Raw genomic sequence first — 15,083 nt, 5'->3', positions numbered from 1 at the left:
TGGGGCCGGAGGGGCTGTGGGGCCGGAGGGGCTGTGGGGGTCTCGGCGCTGGGGACGCTGCTCGCGCCGCTCTCTCCGCATGGCGGGGGGAGGGGGGAGGCGCTGCCGCCGCCTGCCATTGGCTGTGAGGTCGGCGCGCGCACGCGGAAGTCCCGCGCGTGGCGGTGGCGATTGGGCGGGGAGGGGAAGGGGCGGGGCCAGGCGGAGGAGCTGCCGCGGGTCTCGGGCCCTCCCGGGGCAGCCGCGGTCGGGAGGTGAGGGGAGCCCTGAACGCACCCGAGGCAGGCGCTGGCACCCAGGCCGGCTAAGCCACTGAGGAGAAATGGAATCACGAAATGGTTTGGCTTGAAAAGGACCTTGAAGACCACCCAGTTCCAACTTCTTGCTATGGGCAGGGATATCTTCCAGGGATATGCCAGGTTGCTCCAAGCCCTGTCCAACCAGGCCTTGGATCCTTCCAGGGATGAGGCAGCTACAGCTTCTGTGGGCAACCAGAATGACCAGTGCCTTGTCACCCTCATGAAGAAGAATTTCTTCCTAGATTGTAATATCCTACATTCCCCCTTGTTCTGTCACTCCAGGCCCTTGTTCAGAGTCCCTCTCCAGCTTTCTTGTAGGCTCCCTTCACGTCCTGGAAAGCCACAATTAGATCACCCTGGAACCTTCTCTTCTCCCGGCTGAACAATCCCAATTCTCTCAGCATTTGCTTGTAGGAGAGGCGTTCCATCCCTCTGATTGTCTTAGTGGCTCTGTGTGCAGAAGCATAGCCACCTGCAAAGAACAAATCTAGCTGACAACAATTTCTGCAGAAGCCTGTCAGCCTGGTGTTTGAGAGAGATTGGCATATAATTGTACACTTGTCTGGCTGTGTAACCTTATCAGGCTCTCTTGGCATCACAGCAATGTTTTTAATCCTCACAATGTTTTGGGTATCACCTGCTATGTTGCCAGTTCTGTTTGCAGTCTTCTTTTACCAGAGGTTTGGTGTGTGAGTTGCTTGAGAGGAATATCTGCATGGTGACTGTTTATGTGTGCAGACACCCCCATAAGCTAATAATGTACTTTCATTATTGTCTGTGTACAAATTTTTGTGTCAGTATCTCACAATAAGAAGCAACTTTTAGACTCCTTTTTAAAATATACTTTATATTTGTTTCTCCTTGTCTAACTCTGCATTTAAAACAGCAAAACCCTATGAAGAATTTAAAAAAATGAAAACCAGTAACAAACTAAAAAAAAAAAAATTTTGCATTTATAATTGCTTAGAGGGAGGAGTTTGGGTCTTTTCTCATAACTCATCCTCAACAAAAGACCCTTGTCTCATTTAAACTGGAACGAAAAGAGATGTTGGAATTTTTTCCCAGTGTCCCTCCCCCCTCCCATCTGTTTTTTCCGGGATGGGGGGGAGCAAAGCCACACGAGCTGGGCAGTGGGGGAGAGAGGGTGAGCACTCCTGGGGAAACGTTGTGGCTGTGGGGACGGCTGGGAGTCTGTTCTCCCAGACAGAGTGAGGAGCCTGGTTTCGGCTGCCTCATTTTCTTTTCCTGAGAGGAAGAGGTGTTTTTCCCCATGGGACACCTCGTGGAGTGAGAGAGACTGACCCATCTCAGAGCGAGGTGTTCTGCCTTCGAACTGCCCGTGGGAAAAAGGACTTTTTTTTTTCAGTGCTGGCTGCGAGCACATGTGGCTGAAACCGAATTTTCGCCCCAAAAAAGCACAGAGAGACTGCTTTAGAGATAAAGATTTGTTTCTTTAAAGCAGGAGGTATTTTAATGCAACGCATTGGAGAGTTCCGAAGTCGCCCTGGACAAAGAACTCTGTCGTGTACAATCAGCACAGTTCTTTTATACAGTTTTAGAGCATAAGATTACATCATAAACATGCATATTCATTAAATTGCAACATCTACTTGTAATATTCATATACAGGCGGAGTCTTCAATTTGGGGAGGTTTAGAGGTGGGAGTTCCTGTAGGCTTCATCATGGGCAGTGGTCGTTTGCTCTTCTTCATTGTTGTAAACTTTCGAACTTTCCTCAGATCTTTCCCTAATTTGGATAGTTGGCAAGTGTGGTAGGGTCAGGTTGACTTTTGGCTCGTCCTAAGATTTGCTGATGTTGCTATCTCTTTGTTTTATGTTTTAAGTGTTCTATCTTGTCAACATGTTCCGTTCCTCTGACAATTTATTACTTCTGTGGTTTCCTAATGCTAGGGTTTTGGAACTATTTCCACAATTTTGTGTTTGAGTTAACCTTTCGTTTCTCAAAGACCGCCTCAATTGAGTGGCTTCATGGCTGGGAGCAGCTGTTGAACTGCCAGGACAGTCCTGTTCACCCCCCAGCCAGGTTGCCGTGGGTTTCTCTCTCCCACCTGGGGAACTGGGACTTTGTTTTGTTTCTTCTGAAAGTTTTTGATTGCACCATTTGTTGTTCATTCAGATTTTGTTAATAGAAAGCTGTTCCTTTTCCTTTTCCACACTTCCACCTGAAGTTTCTTAATTTTTTAAGTTGCAATCATGTCAAACTAAGACAAGCACTAATGCTGTTATAATTAAATTATTACCACCAGAGTTTAGACTAATTAATTTCTCAGATATTATATGTAAGTGTGGATGGACACTGTCTCATGAAAGGTGGGAGTTTGGATTTTTGCCAGTCAGTACCCCCAGGAAAGTTGATACCGTGGTGCCCAACAATCCATCAGGGTCTTGTGATGCTGAAAAAACTTGGCATAAAAGAACTGCTCAGACTTTGCATCTTTAAGCAGCAAGGTATTTGTTTATTGCAACGTTGGGAGCGAGGCACTTTTCACTGCACAGACTCGCTTCTCCCAAAAGTGTAAAACAAGCCATTTTATACTTTTTAAGTACACAGTTACACCTTCTGACATGCATATTAATAACTAGGTGGAGTCCAGATGGTGTCTAGGCAGAGCTTTTGAGAATCTTCATTGGCTCATGCTCAGTCTTTCACTGGGGTGGATGACAACAAGCCTCCATCGTTCTGGTGGTCATCACGGTTGTCTTCCTCGGGGTTGAACTTTTCAACTTTCTTTGTTAGGTGACCTAGATTCTTCAAGCTTGCGAAATCCTGGCTCTGGGCTTCCTATATCTACTTTAAACATGTAGTTTACCTGATTTATTACCTTGTGGCCTATTTTGTACTACTCCCTAGCATTTTTTCTATAATGAAACCTTGGTCCATTAGGCAGGGCAGAACAAGACATTAACCAGTGTTTCTTCAATGTTCTCGTAGCAAAAGAGGTGGAGCAAACACTAGGCAATTAAATTCACCTGTCTCAGCAGGGCAAGGTGTTTTACCAACTAAGTCATCTTTAACTGCTTTTGTGGTTTTCTCTGCCGTCACTTGTAACGAGACCCTTCACCAGCAGATTCACAAGGTCAGAGGGTGCTTTGACTGCCCTTGGTGGGGGGACTTAACAGAGTGAAGACCCCTCAGCGGGTCCTGCCGTGGTGTTTTCCACTGCTGGCAACTTCAGGGACTCACTTTAACACTTCATGGAATAACACTATATTAATTGTGACTGTTTAATAAGGTTTGAAGGTGAGAGTGTCTACTGCAAAAATATGTTTTAAAGCAATCTACTGATACATACATTAAGCAAGCACAAGCTCTGATATGAAGCAATCTCACTGATGTGCTAAGAGAAAAGAACAAACAAGAGCTCTAGTCCTAAAAGCAGCATTTAATATGTGTAGAGTATATTTCTCCCCCAAGGCATCGCTCCGGGGAGGGGGGGAATGGCCTCAGCCCATCGACTGATCCCAACAGTTTTGGAGGAGGTCTTCTCTCACTTTCCCCCTATCTCCATCTTACTTTTATACTATTTTCTTTATGTTTGGGTGAAATTTGAGTGTCTCTAGTCATAAATACCTTTTATTTCTGTTTGGTGTACCGCATGGGGGTGGTAGTGGTCATGGCTTGTCACCTGAGGATAGGGTTTTACATGGCTGTTGCCTTCAGCAGCAGAACATCTTGATTCTCCCTTGGCAGAAGGTACCAACGTCTCAGGACCACAATGTTCCCCCATTCTGCTGAGATTTGAATAGAGGGGGCCATGTAGTCTCCACTTCATTCCACACTCCATTCTGTTTCTCTGAGCAGATGTTTATCGTTGTATTGGGGAGCATGTTGACCTCAATCCATCCAGGGAGTTGCAGCTGCTTTTTACCCTAGAATTCTGAATCTCTAGATTTAACCCTATCCATCATCGCACAGGCACACAGAACTAAAGTAATTGTTGTTGAACATGATCGTTGTGTTGTCTAAGTAGATATAATTACTCTGGTAAAGACAGAAATTATCAGATAGTCAGGACTGCTGTGATTAATATTTTATTTTATTTACATGATACAGTGTAATTTATGAATGCCTAGGTGCTGCAGTAGGACACTGCATACTTAAAAAACAAGTGAATTCTTCTCTGAGAGGAGTGTCTGGCTTTAATTTAGAAATCAAATTTTATGCTAATGGTTTCTTTACTACTCCAAACAGAGTAATACATTCACTTTTTTATTGTTGCCTTGTGAGGTGTATAGTTAGATACTGCATTTTTATTTTATCTAAAATTTCCTAATTATATGTTAGTCTACATTGGAATCTGTAGAAAAAGTGAAAATGAGATTTAAATATCTCTTTGCAAACATTGTGCCCGTTTAGGACTGAGTGACATTGGAGGTGATTTTCAAATAACAGTTGCTGGATTGTATTTTACTCTTATAATGGTTCTCAAGAGTAGCAGAGGTAGCTGCCATCTAGGCTGACTAAAAAGTCATCATATGGTGCTGAGTATCGTAAAATTACCTGAGAAAAGGGAATTAATGATCCATGAATTTGGGGATGTCTCACAGCTGCCCTACCCTACCCTTTGCCCCCTGCAAAGTCCTGCTGGTGTCGTGTGACTTGGTGCGGTTGGGTGTGTTGAGCACCAGCTGTTTCCTCTCAGAGCTTTGTTTCTTAGGGCCCCTTGCTCTTATCTCTAAAAACTGGGAAATAAACTCTCTAAGTAGTTTGATAACTTAGAAAACCAACATTACTTTATTCAGTGCTGAGGTGAAAAAATTGCCAAAAATTGGGTCTTAAAGAAATCTGCAAGGCAGGCATTCTTTGTTACTATGCCATATGCATTGATTTTCATTTCCCAGAATCCTGTTACATATTCGTGACATTCACCAACACTAATTAGCATATATACATATCCTTATAAGGTCTCTGAGAGGCTTCACTGAGGGTCTCTGGTGGTCATCTGGAGCCCCCAAAGTTCTAGGTGACTGCTTTATGAACTCCTTTGAGTGTATGCGCAGTCTTTTATCTTGTTGTGTAACCGCACCTCCTTTGCTTGCTTGGCTGGTTTCTGTAACCACTTAACCCATGGCGAGTGACCATGAAGAGGTGCCCCTGCTTCATGGGAGAAGCTCCACACACTTCAAGAAAGTCTGTAAAAGAATCTGCTGTATGAAGTGATTGACTGCCAGTCATGTATCTCTAGGTCAGCTAGCAGCTTAGCTGTCAAATCTCACCTCAAAAAGCAGGATGTGTGTTTGTAGTTGGTAAACCAGGCTGGTAAAAACAGCACCATGGCACCAGGAGTAGCTCACCACAGAGAGCTTGGTTTGTTTGGATTTTCTGACCAGATTTCAGGCCAAGGCAGATAAGCCTTAACAAGGCAGAGCATCCTGCTAAATACAATGGTGTGAGAAACAGTGGTCATGTCTTAAAAGGGGCCATAAACCATCAAAGACCCTTTAAGCGCCCCTAGACTAATTTCTGGAACCTTGCCCAGGAGGACTGTGCATGACCCACAGTGTTGCATCAGAAAGCGTAAACCTTCCTGCCTCAGATGAGGTACCTGAGCGTTCCCCCCAAACTGAAGGTGTATTAACCCACTGAATCTTGTGTTTCATGGGCTTTCCCCTCCCGTGACGGATCAAGACTGCAACCATCAATCTGACCAGTGAATGTCTTAAATTGTGACAATCAAGTCTTGTTGCTGGATCCATGGGTGGTGATACCTTTCTTCTCCATTATCTACTCTATCTTTTCTTCTGCTTTCTTTCTTTTTCTTATATGTTGTCATGGTTTTGCTGGTTCTTCGACACCAAGTAGGAATTTTTCCCTTCCCCCTGCCCACTGCTGCAGAGCTGGTAAGTGGGCACTTAAAGGCACAAAAGAAGCTGGCTTCTGGTTAATTGCTCAGAATCTCGTCTCCTGGGAAATAGGGGTTGAGGAGCTCTTTACTTTTTTCTCTGTCTCCTGGGAAACGGGGGAGGAGTTTTTGGGCTGGCTGCTGAAGCTGGAACATGGTTGGAGTGGAAGCTCGGTAGTTCTTTCTGTTCTCGGCCTGCTTACCTGCTGTGGGTCCTGCTTGGATTTTTCTTCAGAGAGGAGCTGTTTTCTGGAAGCTTTTCCCCTTCCCCATTCCCATTTGTTTCTTTCCTGGCGGTGGTCCTTGTGCACATCAGGGGGAGAGGGAGGATGGTGCCACACGATTCGACCAGCCGAACAGAGTGAGTTGGTTTTTTTGGGGGTGGGGGAGGACTTTTTTTGTTTCTCCCCCTCCCCTTTCCCAATGTGTGGGGAAGGGGAGGGAAACCCTTTTTTTTTTTTTGGTTTCTCCAACACACCCTGGAGGGTGTTACCCCACGTGGCAATGACCAGTGCTTCCACAGCACCACCTGCTGGCCAGCACGAAGAACTGCAGGCTGTGCATCTCCAGTGACCCAGCAGTGCCCCCTGTTGACTGTGGTTGGAATTCATTGCACCAAAGGGCACAAACTGAACTGTTTACTTTTTTCTTTGCTTGTCTATTGGTTTGTTTTGAAGGGGATATAGGAGTATTGTTTGGTTGTTTTACTTGTTTTCTGTCGTTGTTTCTGCCAATACACACATACCTTTTAATAAAGGGCTGTTATTTTTCCTTTTCCATAATTTTTTTCCTTCAACCGGAGCCTCTTAATTTCAGATTTATAATTACTTAGAGGGAGGAGTTTGGGTCTTTTCTCATAACTCATCCTCAGCAAAACTCCTGTGTCTCATTTAAACTGGAACATATGTTTTCTTAAGTGATATCGTTGTACCTGTATATTGTTATATTACTATAAATAGTAACCAAAATTGCTAAATACCTCCTTTACGTTGCAACCAAATTGTTATAAAATAAACTGGCCATATGCATATATATAACACTGGTTATTCAGTGTCCTTTCACTCTAAACCACCACAAGGGATTTATTAAAAAAACCTCAATTATCCTGCCTTTAGGGATGGGTTGTAACATTTGTTCTTTGGTTTTCTCCTTGCAAAAGGAAAATCCAGGGATTTTTTTAGCTCTATTGTCATGGCCTTCTCATCAGGCAGTGTGCTGATTTTGACTGGGATAGTTAATTTTCTTCACAGTAGCTGGTATGGGACCGTGTTTTGGATTTCTGCTGTGTTGATAACTCAAGGATGTTTTCATTATCTCTGAGCAGTGTTTGCACAGAGCCAAGGCCTTTTCTGCTCCTTGCCCCACCAGCAAGGAGGCCGAGGGTGCGCAAGGGGCTGGGGTGATCCATGTTGGCCAGCTGACCCCAGGCACATCCCAGAGCAGGTGCTGTCGTGCTCAGCATCCAGAGCAGGGGGCAGAAAGGAGGGAAGTGGGAATGAGTTCCCTGGTTTGCTTTGCTTGTCTGGGCAGCATTTTCTTTCGCTATTAAACTCTCTTTCTCAGTCTGTGAGTTTTCTCACTTTTACCCTTTGAGTTCTTTCTCCAATCCTACCGAGGGGAGTGACCGAGGGCTGACTTGTGGCTGGGATTAAACCACAGGCAAGAATGTATTTTGCAAGGCTTTGTTCATTGTTACAAGGCTTTATTTGGGCAAAGGCTCATTTTGGCAAAGTTAAACCAAAGGACTTATAGATAATTATAACGAATATTAACTGATCTGGAAGACTTAAGATTATTAGATATATCATAAGTGGTACTCTATTCAAAGGATAGAAGATAGATTTTAAATTGACCTTTTTGTGTAGCACATTGGTAATGGTGTTGGAAAAAATCTTTAACTGTAGCAAATTGTGCTTAGTCTTGTGAATTCCTTTATCAGACAGTGCCTAGTCCTGTATTCACCCATGCAAGTGGATATCTTAGCCTTGAGAAAAAGCTGATAAAAAGGCATTACAAAGGTGTATCTTGGCCAGACCACATAGGTGGAATGCATTCAAGGAAAAGAAACAGGTTTTAGGAACATAAAAGGATGATTTGAGGAATGGGATGTTCCCTGAACAACAACCAGAGACCCTCAAGAAACCCCCACTCTAATTTAAATGAGTTCTGGGAAGTGATTTAAATATGTTTAGGAGTTCATGGGAATGTTTAGCATATATGTATGAGTTTTAGGAAATGTAATGAATGTGTATTAGTTACATAAATATAAGCTGATATGTTGGATGGCTGGGATGCTCATGTTAGGAGGAAAGATCCCCTGTGTACCTTGCACCCAAAATAAATATCTGCTTTCTAGTAATGAAATTACAGTGTTAGAGAGTTTTATTTTTCCTTACGTTTTGGGGACAATTTATAAGGTGTTACAATTTTTCAAGGCTTTGAACTGGGGATTTACTGGACATTGGGCAGTCATGGTGTCACACACTTTCTGAGAGCTGGGCTTTGGAAAGGCAGCCAGGTTCATTAGATCTGCTGAACCACAGCCTACTTTTTCTAATAATAAACACTGTCCCACTGGTTAAATAAGGATAGTTGAGAAAACTGATGTTTGAAAGGGAGAAACTGGCAAAATGTGGGGAAAGAAAATTGATTCTTGCATTTGTGACTTGCTGTCAAGTGGGTAGGAAAATGTATTATTGTGCTTCCACGGTGCAACAGGATGTTTCTTGAATCTGCATTATACACTGATCTGGCATCACACAAACTGATTAAAGAATGGGTATCCAAAAAATACAGGACACTGTGCTTTGGAAAGACTTTTGCAAATGTTATTAGAAGAGTCGTGCAATGATAACCCAACTTAACTTTCTGATTCTAAGATACTGAGGCTGTGACCCGGTCCAGTGGAGCACTTCTCCCTGTTGCCTTGAGCAGTCTCTGGCTTGATCCACTGTGTGCTTGTGGATTAGAAACCATCTTCCAGGGATAGGACCAATTCTGCATGAGGGAGACACCTTAACTGGCACTACTATGGATTTGCTTGTATATCCACAGCCTTCAAATGATTTCTGGAATTCCCTTGGTCTGTTTTATGAACAAGGTAGCTTAGGAAATTAGAAAGTAAGTTTACTCTTGTTTTTAATGTAATGTGTTGTTTTACAAAGTCTAAAATCTATCATGTTTAAAATCACTGTCAGATCTCAACCGTAAAGGAGTTCCAGAAGTGATCTTGAAAACTATTATGCATCAAAAGTCATGGATCAATAAAGACTGAGTTATTTATGTCATATCATAATCTCCCTTTTCCCTCTGATATTCCTCAAGTAAAGCCCCTCTTCCTCTGAAGGATAATCCCATCAGCCTCTTGCCTCCACATCCCCACTCTTGATGGGGGCCTGAGGCAGGTAAGTGTAGCAGGTGCCAGTGTTTGAACCTTTCATCTCCAGCATCCTCCAGCAACTGGTGACTGTGCCCCTGCCAGTTTATCCAGAATGCTGTTTTAAGACTGTTTACACCTTACCAGCCTGTGCTCGAGAGCCAGAAGGCTGCTGGATGTGTTGTGAGCTTGCAGTGTTGCTAATTGTGGTGTTTTGGTTTTTTTTCCCCTCTCATCCAGTTTGTAGTCTGAAGAGCACTAAGCCCTGACTTAGTTGTGCTGCCCTGACTTGTCTGCACATCTAATAGGATACATGTCACCTTTGAAAACTTGAGCCACATCATGTGCCCAGGTTCTACATGATCAGCAACCTGTCTTATCAACTTGTTGTGAAATGTCTTGTTTATCTGGGCCATCTTGACTTTTGAGGTGATTTTCCTCAAGACTTGCATGTGGAGTTGGAACACCAAATTATCTCCAAGTTCCTTCCTTCTCTAGGCATGTCAAGTTACTGCTTTAGGTATATGTAAACATACAAGTTGCAACACTCCAATAGAAAAACGTGCTCTTAGAAGCTGCTGAAACTTCATTCTCAGTAAATCAGTCTTGTATAGACAATTCTACCAACAGAAGCATAAACTAGTCTTGATTATTACTTATGTCTTTAAAAAGTTGAGTCTCTTGAATGACCTACAGGAAAATGGTTTAAATCTCTTTTTTGTGTCACTACTGAAATTCAGTTTGTAATCTTAACACCTTAATTGAGGCTTCTTAACTTTGAGTTAATCCTACAGCTGAAGAATATGGACATAAGAGTGTCGTGTTCTGGTTACTGATACTGTTGTCTCTTGAAACAGAGCAGGACCCTGAAGAAGTTAACTCAGAGTGCATGCTCTGAGTAAAAGAACTAAAAGAACCAAAATTCAAGGCTAGCGGAAAATAACACTGTGCCAAAGAACAGGGACACACTGACACAAAAGAACATAAAGTAAAAATACAGGAAAACAGAAATCACTAAAATGCTAACATCTGTACTTAAATAAACATAAAAGAAGGACACAAGAGATAAGGAGGAAAGGAGAGAGCTGGAGTCTAGAAACTCCTGCCAAATGTATGTTAGAATCAGTAAAATTAAAGAAAGTTGAGTAGTTCAAAGTGAGGAAGACTCAAAATACAACCCCTCTGAGGATGAAGAAACAGGAACAACCCCTGAAACAGCACCCCTAAAAGAAGATTCCACCCAGACTCCACCTGCTATGAATATTATAATGAAATGTTGCAATATTATGAATATGCATGTAGAAATGATGTAATCTCTCACAAAAATTGTATAAATAGTCACACTGTCCACTGATTACTTTGGAACTCTGTGTCTGGCGAGAGCTGGGGGTTCCTCAACATTGCTTGAATAAATACCTTGCTGCTGAAAGACTTAAACTTGTCTCTGAGCAGTTTTATATACGCCTTTTGGGGCAGCAATTCGGCAACACTCTGAGGCCGTGATTTTGGGGCAGTGGTAGTGGTTTGTTTTGAAATAGGCCATGGTAATTACAGGGCAGATTGTTCTAATACCTGAATCATAATTATGATTTGCCATTTCTGTATGTTAATGCCAGTGTTTGTTGCTGTGTTTATCTAGACTGTCGGAGTTGCAAACATACTTAGAAAGAGAAATTTATGTATATTCAGGTAATCAATTAATATGCATCTTTCTAGGCACAAAGGTTTTGTGGCCTGGTCATGGCACAACATTGTAACTTTTGAGGTTTTAGCTTCTACTTTGGATAAAACATCAGAAAGCACGAAAGAATAGAAGAGCAAGCACTTTCTCCTGTTAATTTACCTCTTTGTTTTGTTGCTTATGTGTGGTGGGCTGTATTCTATGGGGTTTTGAATTTATTTTTTTCTCTGCTTGCCCAAGAGTTTTTCATTTTCTTGACTGTTGTGTGTATCTGAAAAGGTTTTTTTCTTTCATTTTATAGGAGGAAAATGGCTCAAGCTATTGCACCAGTAGCATCTATCCATGATGAGGAATCCTTGGAAAGCAGAATGGTGGTTAAATTCCTCATGTCAGGACTTGAGTCAATGGTTAGTAGAGAAGTTACGCTGCTGCATCATAACTCTGTCGTAGCATTTGCAGGACTACATCGGTATTTTGCTTCTGACTGGGCAGCAGGAAAGGTGTATTGTTGTATTATTACCTTATTAGGCTGTCCAACCAGCTATAACTCTGTCTCTGCTTGTGGTAAATCATGATAACAGTCATCTTTCTTGTTGTGATGGTGGTTTTAAAAATGATTTTGGCACATAAACCGGAAATATTTGTTGATTGCTCAGGTACAGCGTGGTTGAAAAGAAAGTGTATGTTCTAGTCTTTGTCATCTGCTATGTGGAGTGAATAAATTGTTTTGAGGCCAATGGCTTGTCCTCAGCTGCTGTTCCAACTCAACTAAACTTGTTCAGAAAATACTCTTTTTAAGTTGGCATATCACCTGTTTTGTAGAAGTTACCTAATTATTCTGTGGTGTGGTTTAAGGTCGGCCAGGACTGTGAGTGGAAATGCCCTGTTTCCTTAAGTTGAGGCACTGCCAAAGGTGTGGTTCTTTAAAATTATTTTTTTAAATAATAAGCAAAACTAAACATTTTCTTTTTTGCAATGAAACTTTGAATGGGATAGTTATAAGGTAATGGGTTGAAAGCCTTTTATCCCATTGAGTATATTAGGTTCTTAAACTCTTCGTGTCACTTTTTCCTCACATGCTGCAGTATAGGTTGCAGCTAACTGAGTTGCTAGGAGAGATTGACTTTTTGTTATCACTTCTTGATGATCTCACCAGTTTTCTTGGGATCCTTGTTCTCTCCATAGGCTTCCTGCCTTAATTCTTGCCACAAATTTCTCCTGGCAGAACACTGTAGGTGTCTGCAGGGACGGTGGAAACCTTTGGTTCAGGAGGAATTCACCTGAGCCTGGGCCTAGCAGTCAGGACAAGGCAGAATGCAGGCAGCCATCCTGCTTGCAGCCACACCTTTCTGAACAGAACATGGTGTGCAAGAAGTGTGCTTTGAATGAACAAAACTCCTGTCTGCTCTCTTGAAAGTAGGAGTTGGACAAAGACACTCAGGATGATTAATATGAAAGTAATAATTTCACATGAATTGATGTCATAAATAATTTTAATTAGAAACAGTGCAGTCTCTGAGTCTAGACAAGGCCTCAATTTCACCAATGCATCTATGGTGGTTTTAAGATTTCTGATGAAAAGCATTCCAGGTTTGTAAATTGTGCTTTGCTACTGGCTGGTGTTATGTTGCTTCTGGTACCTTCTGAAGGGTGGATGCTGACAGCATAATATCACATACATTTCTATTAACTGTATCTTAACTATAGTAATAAAAGCTTTTTCTTTTTCTTTTTCTAGTGTAAAGAACTTACCAAGTCCAAGGCAGAAGTTGCCTGTATTGCTCTATATGAAACAGATGTGTTTGTAGTTGGAACTGAGAAAGGAAGAGCCTTTGTCGACTCTAGGAAAGATTTTCAGAAGGATTTTGTTACATACTGTAAGTTTCAATGTTGTATTTTTATGTCACAGGTTGCTTAATGTATATTGTATAATACTAAACTTTGGGGAGGAAAATTCTGTCTGTTATGGCTGCATGCCATAACTACATTGGCAATGGCAAAACCAGCCATTTAAGAACATAAAAATGATCAGTAACAGTCTTGTTTGGAGTTTTATTTCAACAATGGCTGGAAAACTTAATTTTTTTCTTAGATAATGTAACAGACTAGTACAATAAGAAGTATTAGACTGCCCACTCTCACAACACCTGCATTTCCTAGTGCATGTTAATTTTATTTTGTATCCCCTCCTTCAAGCCTTTTTTTTCTGCTCACAAAGGCTGGGGTGGGTGCATTGAACAGGTAGAGAAGTACTTCTGTCAGCTCAGATGATCCTGATTCTTCAGGTCACTTCATCTCTTATTAAGAGTTTTGGCAAGATAGTATATTTTCATTTAGCTTTTTTATATCACTTTTACTTAGTAGACAGAATTATGTATCTGTATTGTAATGATTTAAACTCACATCTGCATTACTTTTGTGCTCCTTTAATTACATTTAGGGTATGTTTTTTGTTTGATTTCATTTTTATAGTAAACTTGTGGAATTTTTGTATTCATAAAACTTGATCCATTGACTACGGGACAGTATTTTTAGGAGTTGAGTTTTCAAAGACTTTGGGGGAGCACTGATATGGTCATTTAGGAAAGTGTTGGTGGCATACCCTGCCTAAAAATAGCAAAATGTACATTTACTTGCCTAGGGAAAGAGAGAAGATGCAAGTCAAGGGTGGAATATGGCAGAACAATCAGTCTGAGAACAACTGCAAAATGTTCTGACTTGACTAATTAAATACTTGGGAAGCAACTATGTTTAGTCTGTAGCAGAAACACTCGCTCCTATAGGTGCTTTTGGTGCTAACTAAAATTCTCCTGGAGTCTGTGTCTCAAGGTTGTTTGGTTGTGGTAGGACTCTGGATTTTTTTGCCACTGTCCTGCTGGCATGGACAGTGACTTTCTGTGCATATACTTACTCCGAGGGAGGTCACCACAATGTTGCATTGTAACAGATCACTGATACCAAAATGAAGAATTGCAACCTGATTGCAGAATCAAGTATAAGAGGAATCAATTTATTTTTCTTTTATTTTTTATGGGGGCAGTTTTCTAATACTCCTGTCTATGAAAACTTCTAACTGAGTAATGGAGTTCTGTTTTTCACCTGATTTCTTTTTTTGTTTTTGTTGCTTTAAGGGATTCCCTGAAGTCCTAGGTACTATGTTTTATTGACAATACAGTGGTATCATGGGCCCTGATATACTGGAGACTTCGTGTACTGCACATATCTATTGGTAGGGAGTCTGAAATTATGGGGATTTGATGTTTGATCTCTTGGCTAGATCTATATTTCAGATTTTTTACTGTGGGAAGCACTGGCTTCTCATTCATCCTTGTGTTTGGCTGTATCAGATGTGGTTTCTATAGAGGTGTCCTTGTGTTTAAACCCTGCATCAGTTGTGAGAGTCCTTATCCTTTGCCTTGTTGCAGTTACAAGATTACTCGTTCTAGTGCAGTGTTTTTGTACTGTCAGGCTGATGGGATTAAACAATATCCACTTTGAAAACAATGTTTTCATTATGTTTCTTGCAGAACATCATGATGTGGAGGGGGGGTCCCTGGGTAAGCATAACTCAAGAATGGTTAACAGAGAAGGGGCATTGAAGGATGGTGTCCTTGGAAGTTGTCGACGTGACAGAGAATGTAGCAAAACGGGAATGTGACAGAGAGAATGTAGCAAGGAGGGAACCGAGAGTCTAAAAAAGGATTTGGTACTGAAGATAAAGAAAAGGGACTAAAACTCCAGACATAACTTCAGCAGTATGTAAGCAATATTAAAGGCCAACCAATCCTGAGCTTAGCTTTTGCAATATGTATGAGCTTATTACACATGTTATAAAATGACTGCCTTATAGATAATAAATCGAA

The 15,083-nt window shown here is 41.6% G+C and overlaps 1 protein-coding gene across 1 annotated transcript in view; it reads left to right on the top strand.

Annotated features, from left to right (window-relative positions):
- Positions 1–15,083, top strand: part of LOC114063491 (general transcription factor II-I-like) — a 52,261-nt gene that overhangs the window by 1,084 nt on the left and 36,094 nt on the right. Inside the window, exons 2-3 of the mRNA XM_027895787.1 lie at positions 11,522–11,627; positions 12,959–13,097. Coding sequence (XP_027751588.1) covers positions 11,529–11,627; positions 12,959–13,097 — 238 coding nt within the window. The 5' untranslated portion in view covers positions 11,522–11,528. The remainder of the gene's footprint in view (positions 1–11,521; positions 11,628–12,958; positions 13,098–15,083) is intronic.

Source organism: Empidonax traillii, unplaced genomic scaffold (genome assembly GCF_003031625.1).
Source record: "Empidonax traillii isolate 1590-97213 ecotype Southwest subspecies unplaced genomic scaffold, ASM303162v1 scaffold468:size725061, whole genome shotgun sequence".
NCBI classification, from domain to species: domain Eukaryota; kingdom Metazoa; phylum Chordata; class Aves; order Passeriformes; family Tyrannidae; genus Empidonax; species Empidonax traillii.
This window is presented reverse-complemented; position numbering and strand designations above follow the sequence as displayed.